At 41.3% G+C, this 24962-nt stretch overlaps 1 protein-coding gene across 12 annotated transcripts in view; it reads right to left on the bottom strand.

Annotated features, from left to right (window-relative positions):
- The window catches only part of ppfia2 (PTPRF interacting protein alpha 2), a 549829-nt gene that overhangs the window by 327930 nt on the left and 196937 nt on the right, over positions 1-24962 (bottom strand). For all 12 annotated transcript variants that reach the window (XM_072551614.1, XM_072551612.1, XM_072551613.1 and 9 more), the window contains 2 exons: positions 24370-24471; positions 19910-20074 (listed from right to left, as the gene is read on the bottom strand). In XM_072551614.1, the coding sequence (XP_072407715.1) occupies positions 19910-20074; positions 24370-24471 (267 nt within the window). The remainder of the gene's footprint in view (positions 1-19909; positions 20075-24369; positions 24472-24962) is intronic.

The following is a 24962-nucleotide window of genomic DNA, read 5'->3' on the forward strand; positions in this document are numbered from 1 at the left end:
CCATGAGGAGGTTGAGCAATTCATCAACTTCACCAACACATTCCACCCTGACCTTAAATTTACCTGCACCATCTCTGACACCTCCCTCCCCTTCCTGGACCTCTCCATCTCCATTAATGATGACCAACTTGATACCAACATTTTTTACAAACCCACCAACTCCCACAGCTACCTGGATTACACCTCTTCCCACCCTACCTCCTGCAAAAATGCCATCTCATATTCCCAATTCCTCCGCCTCCGCCGTATCTGCTCCCAGGAGGACCAGTTCCACCACAGAACACACCAGATGGCCTCCTTCTTTAGAGACCATAAATTCCCTTCCCACGTGGTTAAAGATGCCCTCCAACGCATCTCGTCCACATCCCGCACCTCTGCCCTCAGACCCCATCCCTCCAACCGTAACAAGGACAGAACGCCCCTGGTGCTCACCTTCCACCCTACTAACCTTCGCAAAAACCAAATCATCTGATGACATTTCTACCACCTCCAAACAGACCCCACCACCAGGGATATATTTCCCTCTCCACTCCTTTCCGCCTTCCCCAAAGACCGTTCCCTCCGTGACTACCTGGTCAGGTCCACGCCCAACAACCCACCTTCCCGTCCTGGCACCTTCCCCTGCTACCGCAAGAATTGCAAAACCTGAACCCACACCTCCTCCCTCACCTCCATCCAAGGCCCCAAAGGAGCCTTCCACGTCCATCAAAGTTTCACCTGCTCATCCACAAATGTCATTTATTGTATCTGTTGCTCCCGATGTGGTCGCCTCTACATTGGGGAGACTGGACGCCTCCTAGCAGAGTTCTTTAGGGAACATCTCTGGGACACCCGCACCAATCAACCACACCGCCCTGTGGCCCAACATTTCAATTCCCCCTCCCACTCAGCTGATGACATGGAGGTCCTGGGCCTCCTTCACCACCGCTCCCTCACCACCCGACGCCTGGAGGAAGAACGCCTCATCTTCCGCCTTGGAACACTTCAACCCCAGGGCATTAATGTGGACTTCACCAGTTTCCTCATTTCCCCTTCCCCCACCTCATCCCAGTTCCAAACTTCCAGCTCAGCACTGTGCCCATGACTTGTCCTACCTGCCTTTCTTCCTATCCACCTATCCACTCCACCCTCCTCTCTGACCTATCACCTTCATTCCACCCCCATTCACCCATTGTACTCTTTGCTACCTTTCCCCACCCTCCTCCTTGACCTATCACCTTCATCCCCACCCCACTCACCTATTGTACTCTATGCTACTTTCTCCCCATCCCCACCCTCCTCTCATTTATCTCTCCACTCTTCAGGCACTCTGCCTGTATTCCTGATGAAGGTCTCTTGCCTGAAACGTCGATTTTCCTGCTACTCGGATGCAACCTGAACTGCTGTGCTTTTCCAGCACAACTCTATTCCAGAATCTGGTTTCCAGCATCTGCAGTCATTGTTTTTACCGCGTTCCTGACTTCCACCCATACTGACTCAGCAGACAGACCTTCCTCATTTCTGTAGCTGTGATGCACTCTCTGATTAGCAATGCTGCACCCCCTCCTCGTTTTCCACCCTCCCTGTTCTTTTTAAATGTTCTAAATCCTGGAACATCAAGCAACCATTTCTGCCCCTGTGAAACCCACATTTCTGTTATGGTCACAACATCGTATCCCCAGATACTGATCCATGCTCTAAGATCGTCACTCTCATTTCTGAACTCCTTGCATTGAAGCAGACACACTTTAACCAATCCCTTTGTTTCATCACATGAGAAACCTTCCCGATAGTTTCAATACATCCTGTCACTGCCCCATCTGCAACTCTCCCCCTCTCAGATATGTGGTTCTGATTCCCACACCCCAATCTAGATTAAACCCTCCCGAATGACACGAGCAAATCTCCCATCCAGGACATTTGTGCCCCTCCAGTTCAGGTGCAACACGTCCTTCATGTACACGTCCCACCTTCCCCAGAAGGTATCCCAATGGTCTGGAAAAGCGCAGGTCAGGCAGCATCCAAGGAGCAGGCGAATCAACGTTTCGGGCATGAACCTGAAGAAGGGCTCATACCCGAAACGTCGATTCTCCTGCTCCTTGGATGCTGCCTGACCTGCTGCGCTTTTCCAGCAACACATTTTCAGCTCTGATCTCCAGCATCTGCAGTCCTCACTTTATCCCAATGGTCTACATATCTAAGTTGGACTTGCTCAGAGGATACTGGTTGCTCAGAGGATACCTTTGTTGGAAAGAGCAAAGGCAATTTTGGCTTTTGTAAAATCGAATGGACTGTATCAGTTTAAAGTCATGCCATGTGGCACGGAAAATGTGCCAGCTACATTTCAGAGTCTAATCAATAAGGTCTAATCAATAAGCTGGACTACCCAACTGTGTCGTATATATCGATGACCTGGTGATTTTTAGTTACACATGCAAGTTACATTTACCACAGGTTTGGTGATAAATCTGGCTAAAAATCAATTTGCCAAAGCCCAAGTCACCTTCCTGAGCCATGTTACTGGACACAGACAAATGGCTCCATGGGATTCAAAAACAAAAGTAATTGGGAAGTTTCCCATACCATGACAAAAAGAGAAGTACTATGGTTCCTGGGATCGAGTGGATTTTATGGAAAATTTGTCCAAACTTTTAGCAGTGTGGCTGCTCCACTCATTGAATTGCTAAAGAAAGGCAAGAGGTTTCAGTAGACAGCGAACTGTCAGAAAAAATTTGACAGCCTGAAAGCTATGTTAACCACTGCCCCGGTATTAGACACACTTGATTTTGTAAAGCCATTCAAGGTGGCTATTGATGCAAGTGATGTGGGTAGTTTAAGGGGTTTTAAAATGAAGCCATCTTTGGATATTGATGGTTCATTTTTTAAGGGGTGAGGTGCGATAATGCTGCTCCTTTATCAAATTTATGCTGTCCTTGGATTTTTTTTCCAGAGAGGTCGTAAATGACAGACTCTGAAAAGTCTGGAGTTGAAAGGTTTTGGGGCCAGTTTGTTCATAGTTAACAAGGCTTCAGTCAGAAGGCTTTCAAGTTAAAAAAACATTTGTACAATGAAGGGGCAGTGGCCAGATCTCCCAGCTCGGCATTTCTCTGGTTTGGTTTTTGATTTTAAAGTGTGGGAAAAGATGCTGGACCCAAAGAAGCTGGTCCATGCTGGTTCTCTCTATCTGATTTCTCTCCTGAAAGACCTTGTGTGTATTTTTACATTTTGTGCCAAGGAGTGTTTATAGGGATTGTTGCAAGTATTTGGAACAGCATCATTAAGTTGGGATAATCTGTTGGGTTTTCGGATAGGTTGTTATTTTGTATTTTATTCTCTCTTGATGGTGTTTCATTCAGTAATCTTGTAAGTAGATCCTGTTTTGTTTAAAATTAAGTGGTTTGACCAGCTGCATTTCTCCTGGAATATCCACTTTACACCTGCTTAAAACAATTAGCAAAGTTAGGCTCTGGGCTACCTTCTTGAAATGTTTTAAGGGGTCTGGCCTGGTCCATAACAGTTACAATTAATCATAAACTTTACCAAATAAGTGTTATTAGCATCATGGCTCCAAGAACAAGGCTGAGTCCATGCATTTCGTCCCCAATGGCTCAATATTTGACCCTCAAAGTCTATTAAATAAGCTATTAATGTATCGGAGAGTGAAGCAAACATGTTTAAGCACAGACTTATGGAACAGTACATCTTGAATGCCAAAACCACATTATGACAGCAACCATTTTGAGCAAATTAACTTATGTTGTTGCTGCTAGGAATTAGAATTCAGTTGTAGATTTCTGTTTATTAATTTCTGTTGACAGCAATTGAGTGGCCTTTGGCAACACTGAAATTCTTTTAAAACAAATAGAAAATGATAAATTAGATTTATTTACAATGATTTTGTCATTGATAACCATGATTTCAATATTAGGGTAAACATATATGGTGAGTGGTTTGTATCTGGAATGCACTTTCTGAGATTGTAATGCACTTAAAATCATTGTTTTCCAGTATAGATCATGATCTTGCATACCCGCTCCATTTGTTCAGAGAACCCAGAAGTATGATGCTTCTGAGCCCCTTAAGCTCTGGAAGTTTCTTGCTAAAACACTTGGCCTCTCTTCCCCTTTAAGATACATTTTAAAATCTACATTTTTGAACACGGATTTGGTCATTTATCATAATATCTTCTGTGGTTCAGTTTTCAACATACTTGTATTGTATTGCTCACCTTAGGGTATTTGTTAAGTGTGTCACATAAAAGCATGTTATTGTTACTGTTGGTAGTTAGGTCATTTTTAATGTTATTAATGAACTTGTGAATCATTACGTTTTCTGGTTTTCTATTTCAGTTTTTATTTAGACAAGAAACTTTGACCAAATTGATTTTGCCTTTAAATCTAGCCATGATTGTAGCATTGTACATCTGCATTGTCTGAACAAATGGAGGAGCATGATAACAATCCATACTGGAAACCACTGAGTATACGTTTGTTACAATCTCAGATAGTCCTATTTCTAACCACTCACTGACGAGGATATTGTCATGGCTCTATCAATACCTTAGGTTGATGTCCTCTGATTTTTGACCCTTCCACCAATCTTAACAATTTCCATATACATAATTTGTCCCAATCTTCATGATGTTGAATGCCATGGCCTCATGCGGGCATAAAAGGTGAGAAACATGCTATATCTAAATGCCAACCTCTTATTCTGTCTTCACCAGCCTATTTCTGCACAGAACTCCTCAGAACAGCCCAAGTTGCTGCTTCATCCATTTCTCTTTCTTGATTCAACTTCTTACATCCCCACTTGAACAGTTACCACTGAATTTCCATCAACAATTAAAGTAATGTGTTACCTTAAAGTCCCAAACAAGTAAGATATCTTCTCCTAGTAGTCTGAAATTTCAGTGAAAGGGTCTTATTATTATATTATTCAAATTCCTCCTGCATTGTAAATGTCGATGTTAACCCTCTGTGTAAAGGTCCTCCCATTTTCATGTGTTACTGCAATATTTTACATTATTCCTTAATTATTCAGCGATGATTCCTTTATGAACATTTGATCTTTTATTGAGTGAATTTGTTTGTGACATTTTGAACTCCTTTATGGATACGCATTTCAGCTTCTCTTACTGTTTCAATTTTGAAAGAATCCTGAATTAAAGATTTATCAGTAAAAACATTTCACTCTTCTATGTTTATTTGTTATCTTACTCTGGTTCCCGGCAGTTTTCATTTAATGAGGGCCTTTCTCATATCTTACCAGTCAAAAGGCTCCTGTATTCCTTCTAAAATTAGTATTGTGTTTTCACGCCCAGGTGTGATGTTGTCATGTCTTTTTCCAGGCATTCGTTGTAGATTCAACGGGGACAACAATTAATTAAGGTAATAAATTAATACACAGGCAAAGCAAAGATATAATCTATTAACTGAATTAATAGTCTATGCGTGTCATTTCCATGTCCCCTTTTTGGTTTATCCTACTTTCAAAGTGGATCTTTCTAACTGTACCTGCTAGCTGCAATGGTGTTTTTAATGGTTAATTCCTGGATGAATTTTTAAGTGATTTGATATTTATATATATATTTCTCAATCAAACTATATTTCTAACCACATATCATTATACTGTGGTTACCTCATAGGTGTACACTATGATTGCATGGATCTGTGAGAATGCAGACATTTTGCAGAATAGCCAAGGGTGTTCTTGTGCTGACTGGCTTCATCAGTTGTAAAGTGACAAACATGGCATCAGTAACCTTGAAGTAATACTTAGCATCACAAGTTGTGACATCCTGCAGATGTCTTCAGCTGATCTCTAGAAGTAGGCCGAGGTAATAACATTTAGGACTGTGATTATCTTGACTACCACAGGCAATGCATGTTTTCCTGGTCCAGAAGGGAACAGGCTTTGTTCCAAGAATGGGAGATGTCCTTTTGAGAGAGTTGAGTCTCCTGAGGCAATTTTGCTCAGTGATATTCAAAAATCTGATTATCAGTTGGCATTTCCTATACTGGGGATGTTGCCTCTGTGAGTCAGATCTTTGTGTTCATCCCTTTCTCTGCATTGGAAAACAGGTTGCTAAAAAGCTATTGTTCCTATTGGTTATGTTGGTATAGCTAGTCATATATTGCATGATGATGCTCCTCATGCTTCTCACCAGAGGTACAAGGTAGAGCTGCATAAACTGAAACCATTACCATAAGACCATAAGACATAGGAGTGGAAGTAAGGCCATTCGGCCCATCGAGTCCACTCCGCCATTCAATCATGGCTGATGCGCATTTCAGCTCCACTTACCAGCGTTCTCCCCGTAGCCCTTAATTCCTCTAGACAACAAGAATCTATCAATCTCAGCCTTGAAGTCATTTAGCGTCCCAGCTTCCACTGCACTCCGTGGCAATGAATTCCACAGGCCCACCACTCTCTGGCTGAAGAAATGTCTCCGCATTTCTGTTCTGAAATGACCCCCTCTAATTCTAAGGCTGTGTCCACGGGTCCTAGTCTCCTCGTCTAACGGAAACAATTTCCTAGCATCCACCTTTTCCAAGCCATGTATTATTTTGTACGTCTCTATTAAGTCTCCCCTTAATCTTCTAAACTCCAATGAATACAATCCCAGTATCCTCAGACGTTCCTCATATGCTAGACCTGTCATTCCAGGGATCATCCGTGTGAATCTCCACTGGACACGTTCCAGTGCCAGTATGTCCTTCCTGAGGTGTGGGGACCAAAACTGGACACAGTACTCCAAATGGGGCCTAACCAGAGCTTTATAAAGTCTTAGTAGTACATCTCTGCTTTTATATTCCAACCCTCTTGAGATAAGAGACAACATTGCATTCGCTTTCTTAATCACGGACTCAACCTGCATGTTTACCTTTAGAGAATCCTCGACTCGCACTCCCAGATCCCTTTGTGCTTTGGCTTTATTAATTTTCTCACCCTTTAGAAAGTAGTCCATGCTTTTATTCTTTTTGCCAAAGTGCAAGACCTCGCACTTGCTCACGTTAAATTCCATCAGCCATTTCCTGGACCACTCTCCCAACCTGTCTAGATCCTTCTGTAGCCTCCCCGCTTCCTCAGTACTACCCGCCTGTCCACCTAACTTCGTATCATCGGCAAACTTCGCTAGAATGCCCCCGGTTCCCTCATCCAAATCATTAATATATAATGCGAACAGCTGTGGCCCCAGCACCGAACCCTGCGGGACACCGCTCGTCACCGGCTGCCATTCTGAAAAAGAACCTTTTATCCCAACTCTCTGCCTTCTGTTAGACAGCCAATCCTCAATCCATCCCAGCAGCTCACCTCGAACACCATGGGCCCTCACCTTGCTCAGCAGCCTCCCGTGTGGCACCTTATCAAAGGCCTTTTGAAAGTCTAGATCGACCACATCCACTGGGTTTCCATGGTCTAACCTACTTGTTACCTCTTCAAAAAATTCCAACAGGTTTGTCAGGCATGACCTCCCTTTACTAAATCCATGTTGACTTGTTCTAATCAGACTCTGCTCTTCCAAGAATTTAGAAACCTCATCCTTAATGATGGATTCTAGAATTTTACCAACAACTGAGGTTAAGCTGATTGGCCTATAATTTTCCATCTTTTGCCTTGATCCTTTCTTGAACAAGGCATTGTGCTGTAAAAGCCAGCAACTGGGAAGTACAGTTCAAAGTAAATACCTTGCAGGAATACCTTCTATTGTCTTAGAAATTAAAATTAAACAGTGAAACCACTCTCTCAGAAGAACACCCATGAGTGAAAACTTTTCACTTTGGTGGAGAAGCAGCTGTCCTGTTTCAGTCTTTAAAGGTTTTTCAAATTGTAATTTCATAGCCTGTTAATCCCCACTGTGCTCTTGACCTATGAGACTTGGTGAATATGACAACCCAGAAAACCTATTCACAGTAGTTATGTCAGAATGCAGGGGTATATCCTTAGACATTTGTCTGTTTTACAATTTAAATACTGACCTTTCTATCCCATGAGGGTAAAGGTTTATGCCAGGTTCATACTACGATCATATTTTTATCCTTGGTGAACAGCTTGTATGCACTTACACCTACTCCCTTGTTGTGAGTTAAAACTCCTTCCTGATTCCAGAAGCAACATTACAGTACACTGAATCCTATATATGATATGTGCATAATGGTTTTAATGAAGAAACAGTTTATTGTACTATAAAACAATGAATCAGAGGCTTTGTGAGACCTTAATTTTACAAGTAAGTAAACAGAGGATGTCCATTGCACATCAAATACATCATTCTAATTCTCTCATAGCCCAATACAAAATGCTGTACCAACTAAGGTAAAAACATAAAGTGTACTCAGTACACTTTCAAGTTCTTTCACATTATTGTTTTATTTCACATCAGTTAAAATAAAAGTGATGCACAATTCTGAGAGCAACATTCATTCTGATACCATATTTCACTGTTAATATTGAAGGACCATAGCACCAAGGAACAAAGCAAGCCTGAGCCGATCCAAATCTACTGTCTTAACCTGTCACCCAATTCCTAAGCATCTGTATCCCTCTGCTCCCCACCTACTCATGGATCTGTCCAGATGCATCTTAAATGAATCTACCGCGCCTGCCTCTATCACCTCTGCTGGCAACGCGTTCCAGACACCCACCACCCTCTGCATAAAGTACTTGCCGAGTGTCTCCCCCTTAAACTTTTCACCTCTCACCTCGAAAGCGTGACCTCTAGTTATTGGATCCTTCACCCTGGGAAAAAGCTTATCACTATCTACCTGTCTATACCCTTCATGATTTTGAAAACCTCAATCAGGTTCCCCCCCCCACCCCCAATCTCCTTTTTCTAATGAAAACAAATCTAACCTAATCAATTTCTCTTCATAACTAGCATCTTCCATACCAGGCAACACCCTCGTAAACCTTCTCTGCACCCTCTCCAAAGCATCCACATCCTTTTGTTAATGAGGCGACCAGAAATGTACACAGTATTCTAAATGCAGCCGAACCAATGTCTTGTACAATTTTAACATGACCTGCCAGCTCTTATACTTACCCCGTCCAATGAAGGCATGCATACCATATGACTTCTTGACCACTCTATCCACCTATGCAGCAATGTTCAGGGTTCAATGAACCTGCACTCCCAGATCTCTCTGCTCATCAACTTATCCCAAGGATCTTCCGTTCACTGTATAACTTTCTCTAGAATTAGACTTGCCAAAATGCATCACCTCACATTTGTCTGAATTGAACTCCTTGCCACAGAGAGGAAAAAATGATATTTTAGTGCACCTTATCACAATCCTAGAATGTCCCAAATCGCTTCACAACTAATGAGCAACTTGTAAAGTGGTGTTGTGCAAACAAATTCAGAAATCAAATGTGAAGTTTATGACATCCCAAAATGGATTATATATACAATATTTGCTATTTATGAGAGTCATAGAGATGTACAGCACGGAAACAGACCCTTCGGTCCAACTCGTCCATGCCGACCAGATATCCAAAGCCAATCTAGTCCCACCTGGCAGCATCCAGTCCATATCCCTCCAAATCCTTCCGACTCATATGCCCACCAAGATGCCTTTTAAATGTTGCAACTGTACTAGTCTCCACCACTTTCTCTGGCAGCCCACTCCACACACACACCACCCTCCACGGGAAAAAGTTGCCCCTTAGGTCTCTTTTATATCTTTCCCCTCTCACCCTAAAGCTATGCCCTTTAGTTCTGGACTACCCCACCCCAGGAAAAATACTTTGTCTATTTACCCTATCCATGCCCTTCGTGATTTGCTAAACCTCTATAAAGTCACACCTCAGCCTCTGACGCTCCAGGGAAAACAGGCCCAGCCTATTCAACCTCTACCTATAGCTTAAATCCTCCAACCCTGGCAACATCCTTGTAAATCTTTTCTGAACCCTTTCAAGTTTCACAACATCCTTCTGACAGGAAGGAGAACAGAATTGCATGCAATATCCCAAAAGTGGCCAAACCAATGTCCTGTACAGCCGCAACATGACCTCCTACCTCCTGTACTCAGTATTCTGCCCAATAAAGGAAAGCACACCAAACATCTTCTTCACTATCCGATCTACCTGCGATGCGATTTTCAAGGAGTTATGAACCTGCACTCCAAGGTCTTTGTTCAGCAACACTCCCTAGGACCTTACCAGTAAGTGTAGAAGTCCTGCTCTGATTTGCTTTCCCAAAATGCACCACCTCACATTTATCTAAATTAAACTCCATTTGCCACTTCTCAGCGCATTGGCCTATCTGATCAAAATCCCGTTGTAATCCGAGGTCACCTTCTTCGCTGGCCACTACACCTCCAATTTTGGTAATCTGCAAACTTACTAACTATACCTCTTATGCTTACATCCAAATCATTTATATAAATGATGAAAAATAGCAGAGCCAGCACCAATCCTTGTGGCACTCCAATGGTCACAGGGCTCCTGTCTGAAAAACAACCCTCCATCACCACCCTCTGTCTTCTACCTTTGAGCCAGTTCTATATCTAAATGGCTAGTTTTCCCTGTATTCCATGAGATTTAACCTTGTTAACCACTCTCTCATGGGGAACCTTGTCGCATGCTTTACTGAAGTCCATATACATTACGTCTACCGCTCTGCCCTCATCAATCTTCTTTGTTACTTCTTCAAAATACTCAATCAAGTTTGTGAGACATGACTTCCCTCGTACAAAGTCATGTTGACTATCCCTAATCAGTTCTTGTCTTTCCAAATATGTGTACATTCTGTCCCTCAGATTGCCTCCAACAGCTTGCCCATCACTGACGTCAGGCTCACTGGTCTATGGTTTCCTGACTTGTCCTTACCACCCTTCTTAAACAGTGGCACCACGTTAGCCAACCTCCAGTCTTCCAGTACCTCACCTGTGACTATTGATGATACAAATCTCTCACAGCGAGAGGCCCAGCAATCACTTCCCTAGCTTCCCACAGAGTTCAAGGGTACACCTGATCAGGTCCTGGGGATTTATCTGATGGTTTCCAACCACTCCTCAAGTGCTAACATTTTTGCCATCGTGGACTATCTGCAAATAATGAACAGAAAATCTCACAAAACAGAATGCAAATTTCTGAAGTATGTTCTCAGTAGGTGAGACTTCATTTCAGAATGTATATTTGAAATGTCAGCACTAATGATTTGTCATGACTGGTGTACATCCAAACTGTGAAGTCACAGGATCAAAGAAAGAAGCCCTTCATCTAAACAAACATACTTGGAATGAGCTGCCAATCCTAGATGCACCTCCAGAGGTAATTTATCTAAATGAAGAGGTCAATGTTCTTCTGGTTACCCACAATAGTCCTCACACAAGTTCCACAAGAAGATACTGGAGCATCTACCTGCAGATTGGGGCACACACGCAGCTCCTGTGATCTCAGTAGTGCATTCCTGCTTTTCCTGTTCCAAAGGAATGGTTTTTAAAGAACTATCTCCAACTTTTCTTTAACTTAACTTTCATTGGCAGCTGTTGATAAATTGTGATTTTCATCAGAGCTGCTCATTGACAGCAATTTTCTTGATGGAATCTTTAAACAGGTATTAAGCCTGAATTTCCGTATCTCAAATCTCTTTTAGGTACCTACATGAAACACTTAAGTAAATCATTTGCTGACTTTTCTAATGAGACCAAAGCTATGTAGATTACCTGCAGGTGGTCCCAATGCTAAACTGATATAATATATCGGAGAAAGTGAGGACTTCAGATGCTGGAGATCAGAGCTGAAAAATGTGTTGCTGGAAAAGCGCAGCAGGTCAGGCAGCATCCAAAGAGCAGGAGAATCGACGTTTCAGGCATAAGCCCTTCTTCAGCAACACATCTTTCAGCTCTGATATACTATATAACCTATATATCTGAAAAATGATTGTAATGATTACTAATTTTTACACCTTCATGCCCATTTATTCTTATTAATTCACTAAATCAAAAATATTTTAAATGTCATCTCATTCATTGACCAGATTTACCAAATTGTGGCAAAGTGAAAACCTGAGAAATCTAAATTTATACTAAAGTAATAAAATAGAATCAAAATAGAATAGAATCAAAAATTTGACAAAAAGCTATTTGATTTTAATAACTTGTACTCACTAATTAAGATTTTGGTTTGCCTTTTTATTTTTTGTTATTGTTTATTTTCTTAGTTTTTATTATAATTTATCCAACCACAGTAAATAAGCTGTTTCCAATATAAAACTGTATGGTAAGTCCACTACATATAGCATTAATAAAATTACAAGACACAAATTACATTCAAATCACAAACATATTTACAAATATGCAACTCGATGAAGTACTGTGGCAGAGTTCCAACTGGGCCTGCAGACTCCTTGCATTTGGGACCCTCTGACTTGCTAACACAGAAGCATCCCAAAATCAGAAGAGATTCAAGGAACCATTTTGTGAATACAGTCAACATACTTTTCAACATCCTCCCAAATGTCTCCAGCACTTGTGCAAATCAGCCAGATAAATTCTCAATATCTTCATTATTTTCAGAACTTTGTTATTGAGCCAAACTAATTAACAACAGAGTGACAGGAAGATTGAGACATATCTACAATGAAAGACAGAATGAATTATAGGGTTGAATCTTACTTTCCTTTGGTGAAGTTCAGTTGAATCAATCATTTTGGAGAACTTCTCTTTGCAATGCCTCATGAGATTTTTCTCCTGTATCTTACCAAACCCGCCCCATAGTATTTGTCACGTCCAATTTCATCCTCATTTTATCATGCGCTGTTCCCAGAAAAACTCGCTACTCACTGGATTTTCACTGAAAGACTTGCATCTCTAGTGCCCTGACAATGTTTCAAAGGATGCTGTGCACCTGGGTGAGCACTGGCATTGTGAAGCTTCCTTATTCATTGATGGACGGATTTTGAACATGTTGGAGAAAGGGAAGATGGTGCCATGATTCTCTGATAAGGACCTGGAACTCCTGGTGGACAATTTGCTGCAATGAATTAGGTATCCTCCTTTCAGAGGACCAGAAGAGGAGACCACACACCAGACAACGACAACCTGGCATGAGGTTTCCACCTGGGTTAGTGTGGGCCCTCAGTCCGGAGGAACAGCCAGCAGTGCCAACTCTTTCAGCATTAGCGTCACACTCTTCTTGCTGCTACTTTGCACCATTCTATCTCTGCTTATGTACACAGCTCCTATCAAGGCTCTGGTTCTGGCAGTCCCATCACCGTATGCAACATCTTCCCTCACTTGCTCTCATTTCACACCACCTCACATTAATAACTCTGTCGTGTCTGTGCTGCCTACTCTGAACATCTCATCACTTTTCCCATATACACCAGCAGTAACAACTGTGCTACCCACTTTCAGCTCATTTCTCTCATTACAGAAGAAGACAGCATACAACAAGCAGAAAGGGCCCACCGAGGTTGAGAGGCACTTGGCACAAGAATCCTCGTTGTTGACATGGAGAAATTCCCTGTCTTCACAGAAGACAACTGAGACCACTCCTGCAGGAATTCAGAGACATCTGTGTCTCAGCAATTAAGTACCATTACCAACTCTTTCAGTAACCCCACTGTCAGTGTCATTTTTTTTCACATCACTGCTAACACCTGGCTGTGATGCTTTGTTTCTCTTTTGTCTTGCAGGTACTAGCAGGATGATGGGAACTTCTGTAATGAAATAGCTGCTCTGCCAGAAGTCACCTCCTTGACCTTTAAGGTCCAGAGTATGGAGGTCTCAGAGAAAGAATCAGCAAAAGACTGTCTCCTGCATACCTCACCAGCTTAGACATGGGCAGCATAGTGGCTCAACAAGTGGCATAGTGGCTCAGCAGGCAGCACGGTGGCTCAGTGATTAGCACTGCTACCTCACAGCACCAGACCCAGGTTTCATTCCAGCCTCGGGCAACTGTCTGCGCACAGGTTGCACGTTCTTGCCATTTCTGTGTGGGTTTCTTCCAGGTGCTCTGGTTTCCTCCCACAGTCCAAAGATGTGTAGGTTAGGTGGATTGGCCATGCTAAATTGCCTATAGGATCCAGGGATGTGCAGGCTAGGTGGATTAGCGATGGGAAATGCAGGGTTACAGGAATAGGGTAATGGGGTGGGTCTAGGTAGGGTGTTCTTTGGAGGGTTGGTGTGGTCTTCATGAGCTGAAAGGCCTGCTTCCACACTGTAGAGATTTTAAAATACTGCCATTCATCTTGGACAGTCTGAGAGTACACGCTGATGAGTATCTTGCTGCGACAACTTCACAGCTGGACAAGGAAGAATTTCCCAAATCTGCTGGCACTCGGAAGGTTGCCAGACACTAAGCACTTAATCAGCCTCAGGCAAGAAAGGAACCAGTGTTGTAGACAATCAGGGACTCCATTCACATGCACAGGTATTAAAATCAGCATAGACAGGTATGTGGGACGCAATGGCCATCATTCCTCAGCCGTGCAGCTATGTATGGGATCGTCTGGCTGTCTTTATGGACAGGTTGGTGGCTGTGAGCTAGGCCCCACAGCCTGAGGATTTCCTGGAGAGGAATACACACCCACACCTTATTGGCCCCAGTATCCGTTCTCAGGACTGAAGGCACCCCTTTCATACAAAAAGACCAGGTGGTTTCAGAAGGCACCCAGCCAAATGAAGAACCACATGCAGCACCTCAGAGGTGTCATTTCAGGAGATTTTGAAGGTGGCTGGGTCTTTTACCTCCACACTGCCTGCCTTGCTCCGACCCTGGGAAATTCCTTTGGCAAGAAAAGCATCTGCATGTCTAGCTGCTAGGAGATGAAGGGCTTATGCCCAAAACATCGACTCTCCCTGCTCCTTGGATGCTGCCTGACCAGCTGTGCTTTTCCAGCGCAACACTTTTCAACTCTGCATGTCCAGCTGACCAGGCACAAATGGCCCCATGGCTACCTGATCATATGGCTAAGGCTAATGGACACTACCATCAAGCAGGCTTCCTCCACCCCAGTTGTGGAACCAAGGACTACATGAGATGTAGTAGGAAGGGAAGAAAAAGTACTGAAGACACTTTGGTTACATGCCTGAAATTGCACAATGTATGAAGTCTTAATGTTGTATAAATTTGATTGTTCTGGCACTACATCTGTTTGTTTAAGCCTCTATATAGCCCTGAATGCTATCATGTTACTCTGTTTTATTTCAACACAGGATGTACCCGATCAATATGTGTCGAGAGCAGCAAATGGAAGCAAGATGAACCAGACATATACAGGGTAATGGGTTCTACTGACAGCACTGTCTCTTGGGCTAAAACATGCCTTTTATTTCCTTAGCCTCTTGTATCCAAAATTGCTGTTGTGAATGAGGCTATCAATTATGTCTGGGACACGGAGATGTGCAGCATGTGGTGCACTAACACATTTGGATGGCTAAGGATTTGAGGTTGTGAAGAGCTATGCCCTAAAAAATGCATGGACATATGTGTAATGTTGTTTCCCTTAAAGAGATTCATATTAGTGGGTCCTGCAGACCCTTCTCTCTCAGGTCCGGACACTTACCATGCCCACTTTGGAAGCAGCCATTTTCCTTTCCACTGTGTACATTGAAATTCTAGGACAATGAATGTTCTTCAAACATTCTTCAGCCAGTGGCTTCTGCCTCTACATGTTGGTGAGACTCTGAATATCCAGATCTCAACCTGGGAGCCCATTTCATGAATCTCATAAATTTTTACATCTCCCCAGAGCTGCACCCAATGCAAGCCTTCATTTGTCCACCTCATCCCCAAGTCCATGGCATTTTAGGTGACTATGTCACATGTGGTCATGGACCCTTCTCTCTGCCTTTTGCATCCAGAGTGTTCTTGACTGTGAACAAATTATCCTTTCCGCATGACCCTCTTTCCCATCCATGCTTTACATTTTCCTAACCTACAAATGCCAATATCCTCCTTCACAACTATCACCTTCCCTTTCCCAACCCTTTGTAGCCTCCAATACTGAAAAAAATAAAGTCCAGAGTCTCCTTCCCCAGTGCAGTGGCCCCACTTATCCTATTGCCACCTCCTTTCTTCATAGTTTCTATGGATGAACCCCCTTACTATGGCTCACCCCCTTGATTGACCTAATCAGACAGCCCCAGTGGAGAAGTGCCAGACCTCTGTCTGATAGTTGTACTTCTCCCTGACTGCATTAACCCTACCCCACCAACAATTATAGACCCATAGGTTGGACCATGACCCATTCCCTGGCCTGCAGTGGCATAAACCCCCTGACTAAGATCAGATTCGAGAATGTGATGCTGAAAAAGCACAACAGGTCAGGCAGCATCCGAGGAGCAGGAAAATCGATGTTTCAGGCAAAAACCTTTTGCCCAAAACATTGATTTTCCTGCTCCTCAGATGCTGCCTGACCTGCTGTGCTTTTCCAACACCACACTCTCGACTCACCAACATCTGCAGTCCTCACTTTCATCCTAATCAGATGTCTGACCATGGCCAACTAGTATCAGAATTTGCCCTTAACTTACGATGCCAGCAAACACTGACTGACAGATGCATCATGGTCTTCAGAGAGAGCGCTACTCCCCTAAACATTTAAGACATGGCTGCTGCTTGCTGCACACTGTGCAGATATGAGATTTACAGAGCATGGTGGTCTACAGCAAGATGTAAACCTTGTTGACTGAAGATTTCTGACTAACAAGGGAAGCTGTCTAGTTGTGTAAGTATGCTAATTGCCCCAGTAATGCATGACAAGAAAAGGCAGAGGTGCTGTAATCATGCAGATGGCTGAGTGCTAAGAGAGTAAGCGAGAAGTTCTTAAATGTGGCCTAGTCCAATCTGTGAGCTGTGTGCCAGTTCATGCATACAAAGTAAAGTAATTATGTGCTTTCTTAGCAGCCTGCAAGTGGTTTGGATAGGTGTCATAATGTTCATGAGGGATCATGGACAATTGGTGCATGCGGCCAGTGGCCATGGATCATGTCTTGATATGCTTATGATGGTGAACAACATGAACGTTGTTTGTCGTCAGTGGTGAGCTGAAGTTGTTAGGTACTTGTTCTGACTTCCATGTCAAGAATTCACAATGCCTCGCTTGGTTGGCACATTTGGTAAGATAAGAAGCTCAGTATTTATGAGGTGAGTTGTGGCATCACTACGGCACTTAACAAGCTAAAATACTCCTTAATTGGCAATGCACTGCTACCTAGCGAGAAATTCATCACATCACTTGAAAAATTTATAAAAGATGGAGTGAGTTGTTTCCGACTTTAAGATAGGCATTGTGGATTTCTCATGCGATTCTGCCATAAATCTTGCTAAAGGCCATATCACTTTGGCCCCGATAACATTTTGCCTATAATGAATATATGAGGTGGGGTCAGGGAATAAGTCCATAAGAGATTTGAAGGTGGATAGCGAAGGAGTAAACCGCAAAGTGCAAGTGCTTCTCTTTAGGTTTAATAATTTTGAATCTGTGGTTGACAGATTTTTGCTGATTGAAGGAATGAGAAGATATAGACCATGACATATGGCTGGAGTTGGGATACAGGACAACTACGATCTAAATGAACAGAAAAAAGACTTAAGAGAGTTCTATTTCTGTGTACCTATGATCTTAACACTGTGAACACCACCGACCAACATTAGCTGAGAAATTTCAATACGACATCCTTCTCACATGCCCACTTGTCTGTCCACAGCATGCTGTAGTCCTCCACTGAGTCAATGTGCAAACTGGAAGAACAACATCCTCATCCTCAGTCTTGGCACTTTACAGCCTTCTGGGCTTAATACTGAGATCAACTCCTTCAAATTGTGAAGCAACTTCCATTTTTTCCCTTTCTTTTATCTTTACTTGTTACATTCTTTGTCACCATGTCCTTTCTCCCCTCTCCCCACCCCAGTGGGACTGTCTTCTCTTTTAGGTCTCGCAGTTAGACATGCCATTGTTCTGCTGTTCTCACATGCAAATCACTTAATCTGAACTATCAACTTTTTTATAGAATCCCCACAGTGTGGAAACAGGCCATTCGGCTCAACACCAATCCTCCGAAGAGCATTCCACCCAGACCCACTCTGTACCCTATCACTGTAACCATGCATTTCTCATGGCTAATGCACCTAACCTACACATCTCTGAACACTATGGGTAATTTAAAATGTACAATCCACCTAATTTGGACATCTCTGGACTGTGGGAGGAAACTGAAGCACCCAGCAGAAATCCACACAGACACAGGGAGAACATGCAATCTCCACACAGACAGTCACCTGAGGCTGGAATTGAACCCAGGTCCCTGGCACTGTAAGGCAGCAATGTTAAACACTGAGCTACCATGCTGCCCCTTTCCCCATCAGCATTCTACACCCTATCACTGCCACAATCCTCCCCCACCAACTATAGCATAAATGCTAGCCCCTCCACACTTCATTTTAGCTCTGATTAAGAGTTATCTAGACACAAAACAATAGCTTGCTCTCTCTCCACGGACGCTGTATGCCCCACAGTGATCTCCAGCATTTGTTGTTTTCAGTACAGATTCCGCATCTGCAGTAATTTGCTCCTCCTAAGATATGAGTTACTTTTTCTCTCTCCTTTTAAGGCACAATCAGATGCACAAAAGTTAATTTGAGCTTGTTCTATGATATTGCAAACACTACAAGGCACATAAAAAGGCATAGGCATTTGAATCACTTGCAGGAGTCTTATTATAGAGCATGGAGAAATGAAGATTAAACAGTAATCAATTAAATAGCAATTCAACATAACACAGCAATATTCCATTCTAACAATGAAAGATTTTACTTCTTCAGTCCATTTTGTTTTTAACAATCTGGGATTATACTCAACTTCAGTAAATATCACATATTAAACAAAAAATATGCATTTTACAAACGATAGATAATAGAAATTAAATACTTTCTGTTTAACAAATTCGTAAGTTTGAAAGGGATATGGAAATGCAAAATAATCATTCTATGATTTCTTGAAATGCCTTTCCAAGATGCTTTTCATAAGACTTTCCAAATAAATATATCAATGCAATAGCTAACATCATTCAATACATTCTGTGCAGAGCTCACACTTCATTTCTCGATAGGCTAAGCTCTATAATTTATGAAATTAACTCTTCAAGAAAATCTCTTTATTACTGGGTTCACTGCTCCTCCAAAAGGTGTTATTCATACTGCAGAATTTACTGCTGCAGTTGCACAATGACTCATCAGTGAACTCCACCTCCTAATTACTTTCATTGGTATAGATTCAAGCAACAAACAAAATGTCTTTATGAACTGCCAGTGATAGTTCAACTACCTCCACACCTGGACATATACCCAACACATCATGTGCCAAGTGCTGGGAACATCCTCGGGATATTTTAGCTATTTTGCCTTAGACAGCATGTGCAAATCATAATAAGAATGATAAAATAAGAATGATAAAGTAAGGTATCAAATTGGCAACAGTAGCTTATGCACAACAATTTGAAGGGAGGAAAATAGTGTACATAGCATATACTTGTACACATTACAACTACAGCTAGAACACAAATCAAGCATTTCAGCTGGATATAGCATGCAGAGCAATTTTATAAATCCAGAGCGTGTTTGCTATCTTGGACTTCTGGTTTTGATACAGGTACAATTGCTAACTGTACTCAAATAAACAACAATTTAGTAGGACAAAATATCCTTCAATTTTTACAGTGAAACATTTGTACTTCTTGATTTCATTTGCTTTTAACAATCTGGACTTCAAAAATCTGGACTTCAGAAATCAAATATACATTTTACAAACAACAGGTATCAGTAGAATTAAATACATCGTACCTAATAGATTTGTAATTTTAAACTAATAAAGAAATACAAAAAATCGATTTCATAATCCTTCAAGTACATTTCCACTGCATCCCAACTGGGAAATATTGCTCATGAAATCATAGCTTCTTTTAACTTATTCCCTTACCTTCTCATCTAAAGCCTTATGGTGCTCAAAAAGTGACTTTAATGCTTTCAAAACCTCAACTTCGCTGGAAACCCCCGAAGGGGACTGAGCTTGCCGTTTCACCACTGTCATTCTCAGTGATCGTTCATGTCTTGACACAAGGCATTCCAAATGTTCCAATAACAGCTGAAAGAAATGATATAAAAAATTATACATACTTTTTAAAATTTAATAACCATAATTGATTTTGATTATCATTATAAATACACCTAAATCAGGATATAATTGTTCTTTGACTTGTTCACCTTAACTACTTGTTGAATATAATTTATCTCTCACCTAATCACCTAATTTCGTATTCTTATAAAAATTAATAACATTTCTCTCTTCCGATTCACTTTTCAATAATCTGATTAGCGAAGGACAAAAACAGACTTAAGTGAAATATTGCCCTCCAGACTAAGCTTTTTCACTGATCTTCATCTTTGCCTACCTACTGCCAAACTAGTTCTCAATCCAGGTAAAATATCATTAATTCCATCAAATATAGAGCTTAATTAAATTCCTTCACATAATCAAAGTAAATAATGGTGGTTCTATATTGTGACATCAGTTGGACATTGTCAGAGTCTTAAAGAAAGTGAGGAAGGCTCTGTCATGTCAATACTTCCTTTCCTTACAAGAGTAATAATGGGTCTGGATAGGGAGCTGAAGTGGGAAGACCAGGGGAATATGGAGTCCAGATTGATGATGATTATTTCAGGTCTGATCTTATGGTTTCTTCATAAGTACGACAAGTTCTATCACCAACTGAAAATGTGTGCACAATTCTTGACTGCCATATTGGAGTCCTAGTGGGCAAGCTGGCACCTGAGGATTTCCACAGCCAAAGTTATATGTCAGAGAGATCATAAATGAATGGGTAATGAAGAAGGCACAATCATCCAAAAAGACTGGGTCATGGAAAGTGCACAAAGCTTACATGCAAATGGCACACTGAAAAAGCATAGGCATCATGAAGGTATATGCCTCTGCAGAACTATAAGAAATAGGCATAATTTTTAATAAATTAAATGCAAAATAAAATGTACAAGCAACACTGCTGCTCAGCAGCTTAGATCACATTTCAGACATATTTTTTCAGATGAATCAATTAATGCAAGTTGTTCCAAGAGCCTGGCAAGAAGTATGAATTGTGCAAATTTAGAAAATATATGAAAGGATAATCTTGGAAGCTACAGACCTCCGACTTGACACCTTGTGGTCAGTACAATATCCTGAAAGAGAGAACAGCGAGGTTTCAGGACAAACATGGGATTGTAGTATGACATCATCAGGGCCAGAGTGATTCTCAGAACTAGGTTCAATTAGCTGAAGGTGATAAGATTAAAACAAGGGAGCAACAGTAGCCTATTTGGACCACTGAGCCTGCTTCACCAATTCAATATGATCATGTTCAAAGAAAAATTTCCTTGATTCCTTTCCCCCAAGTTGTTTTTTTTCAAATGTGTTTCATTTCAGGGGCGCCACAGTGGCTCAGTGGTTAGCACTGCTGTCTCCCAGCGCCAGGGACCCAGGTTCGATTCCAACTTTGGGCAACTGTCTGTGTGGAGTTTGCACATTCTCCCCATGTCTGTGTGAATTTCATCTAGGTGATCCGGTTTCCTCCCACAGTCCAAAGATGTGCAGGTCAGGTAAATTGGCCATTCTAAATTGCCTACAGTGTTAGGTGCATTTGTCAAAGGGAAATGGGTCTGGGTGGGTTACTCTTCGGAGGGTTGGTATGGACTTGTTGGGCCAAAGGGCCTGTTTCCACACTGTAGGGAATCTAAGCTAATCCTCTCCCAGGACATTTCCATAGAATATGGAGTCTAACTTCTACGCAAAGCATTCCAGTTTTGTGGGGCAAATTGAACGAACATGGACTCTCCTAACTGCCATTCTTCGTAAGTTCATATAAGAACTAAATCAAAGTGGTATAATAAGTTGTAGATTTTAACTTACAAATCTCTTAGAGTTCTTTCTATGAAAGAGTTAGTAGACAATGGGAAAAATGTAGTAACCAGGATGGGAGGGTGGGGGGGAAGGTGTTGCAGATCCCTCAAGGGTTCCATCAGTGTGCTCTAGAAATGTTCAGCATAAGTCTAAATCAATCTATTAATCAATAACTACATACATTTTTGCTATTAATATGTATATTGCAGATGGCAAAAATAATCAAAACACATTTAGATTTTTAAAATATATAAATGGCTTTCAGCATAAAACCTAACACTAGTGACAAATCAATGTCATCGCGGTATGCTTCCATTTGAATAAGACAACAGATATATTGCAAATCCACTGGAGTTAGCATAGATACATATGGCGCTCATTTGCTGGTAGCTAGAGATACCAATCCAAGAAAGGGTGCTCTGTCACAAGTGGTGGCTATTAGGTGACATCTGGCTCATGGCTTTTGATAATTGGCACCTGTTGTCAGGTCATTGTATTGTATTGGTAGCACACAGCAAATCATGGATAATGCCAGCATTTAGGTGTATCATTGGCTAGAGTCTCCCTAGATATGAACATTGATGTTCAGAGGCTTTGTATCATTATTGCATGCATTATTGAAGTGAAATGTCAGTGTCCTACTGATCTTCTGGATCCAGTTATCTTGCCCTACAGATAATTCTTAGCAATGCATCCATCTTCCATCCAGTGGACATACCTAAGCCAGCAAAAGCACCTCTGCTTGAAATCGTGGACATGCTTGTCTCCACATACCAGCCACAAGAGAAGTGTAGGAAAGAGCAGACACCTCTATTCCTTGATTTCCCAGATCTTACTGAAACATTAAATGCCATCACCAGGCAAAAACTGTCCAAGATTTTGGACAAAATTGGCTGTGCTATCTATCACTGCTGCTTAATCTTATTCAAAATTTTAATGAGAACATTCATGGTATTGTACAGTTTTATGGTACCACTTCTGGCAATTTCAGGAAAAGAATGGAATGGAATAAGGCTCTGTTCTACTCCCCACTGTGTATTTTCTTTTTCATATTCCTGACCTTAGCTTTTCCTGCAGACATGGAAGGAGTATACCTAAATGTTAGGTCAGCTGTCAAGCACTACATCTGTCCAGACTAAGGACAAAAGAAGACTCCATTTGGTCCTCTATGCTTATGATGATAGATTAATGAGTGATGTGGAAATTCAAGAACAAAAACTTCGAGATTTTCTTTTCCATGTTTGTAACTGTTCTTCTTACTATAAGTAAAAAGGAAACAGTGTTATAGGCTAAGGCATCACATCTCTGCCCTTGATCACTCCAAAAAAAACATGGTGTAGGAAGTGGTTATAAATTCTCCTACCAAGGATGCACGGTGACAAATGGTCTGTCTCGTTATGCAGAACTTGATATATGCATTGGGAAAGCAGCTGCCATGTTTGACTAATTCATTAAAGGTGCATGGAACATCCAAGCTGACTCTTAGGACCAGATGCTGGTTTATGTGGCAAGTAAGTGATAGAAACAGCAATGTTGGTAATATAATATATGCATATTAATGTGTTAGTATTAAGGTAATAATGGACACTTAATGAAAAAGGACAATCCCAAATGGACATCATAAGGTTCACAGGTCTACAACATATGTAGGACAATGTTATCTAATACTATCAGGTACCTATGGACTGTGCATAAACAGTGTAATACTTAACCAGGCTCCATAATGAAACCAAAGTCACAGAGAAACATCAAAAGTGTTTGGTTGAGGTTGTAAGAGGAATTGCTGTAAACTATTTTCAGTTGACTGACCCTTCTGTTTACTTAGGTCATCCTTTGCAGTTTATTAAGGTTTTTTTTTATTTTTTGAAAGGTCAATCTACAAGCATTTATGTAGAGCAGACAGTCAAAGCACTTTTACAGAGATAGGAACTTATGTTCAACAATAGCTATGGAAAACAAAATTATAGCGTTTTGGTACATCCTGCTTACCAGCCAAATTTAAGTGAGGTTCTCCTTCAAATTTATAATGGATGTAACTGGAACCTGGTGAGTTACACATTGAAATGACCATGCACACAAATCAGTCATATCCAAGACTTAATTGTGTTGCTGCTTTCAACTATGTTATCATGTTTGATGCCTCAGCCTAAGCAGGGGAGAGCTGAAGAGGTGGCCCTCAAGGTCTGAAATTTCATATCTCCTGTTCTTGAACTTTTGCTCAGAAAAACACTGCTCTTTCTCTCTCACTATCAGCCAGTTCTGCAACATTTTATCGTACAACAAAGTGGGTTTTTCTTGGATCTTAACTGAAGTTCACAGTGAATTTAATGAACTCCCTTTTTATTGGTCGATACACTGGCATACTAGAGGAAATTTTTGCCATCAATTAAAAATCTGTGAATAAATTTTCCTGAAACTGTTGACTATCTGATTCCCCTAAATATGCAGCAACAGCAATTTCTAGGCCACACATTTTGACAACTTACTCGTGTATTGTTCCTCTCAGCTTTAAGTTCTGAAATTTCCTCTTCTTTTTCCAGTAGTTGTTCTCTACAAGTGTTTAATTCCTTTGTAAGTGCAGCAAATTCCTGTTAAGAAATACATTAAAATATAACACATAGCTTAGTTCAATGCTAAATTTATTCAGAGGTTGAATGTATGAATGAATTACAGGAGATATGACTTAAATTGTATGATACTTCCTCATGAACAGCAAGACAATGAGAACTAGGAGCAGGGACACGCTATACCACATCTTGAGCTATTTAATAGGATCATAGTTGACCTTCAATCCAATTCCCAAATCTAAACACAGTACAAAAATCTTCTGACATCATCCTTGAACATACAACTTTCTGGGGAAGAGAATTTGAAAGTCTCACAGCCCTTTTAGTGAAGACATTTCAGTCTGAAATGATCATGCTCTTATCCAGAGAATTTGTCCCAACTTCTAGACTCTTCCACCAGGGAAACAGCCTTTCAGCATTTACTTTACCCTGTCACAATTTTATCACCTGACTAATTTGTACTGATTTGTAAAAGGCAGACTGAACTTGACATCAAATAAAATATGAATATA

Source organism: Chiloscyllium punctatum, chromosome 32 (genome assembly GCF_047496795.1).
Source record: "Chiloscyllium punctatum isolate Juve2018m chromosome 32, sChiPun1.3, whole genome shotgun sequence".
Taxonomy (NCBI): domain Eukaryota; kingdom Metazoa; phylum Chordata; class Chondrichthyes; order Orectolobiformes; family Hemiscylliidae; genus Chiloscyllium; species Chiloscyllium punctatum.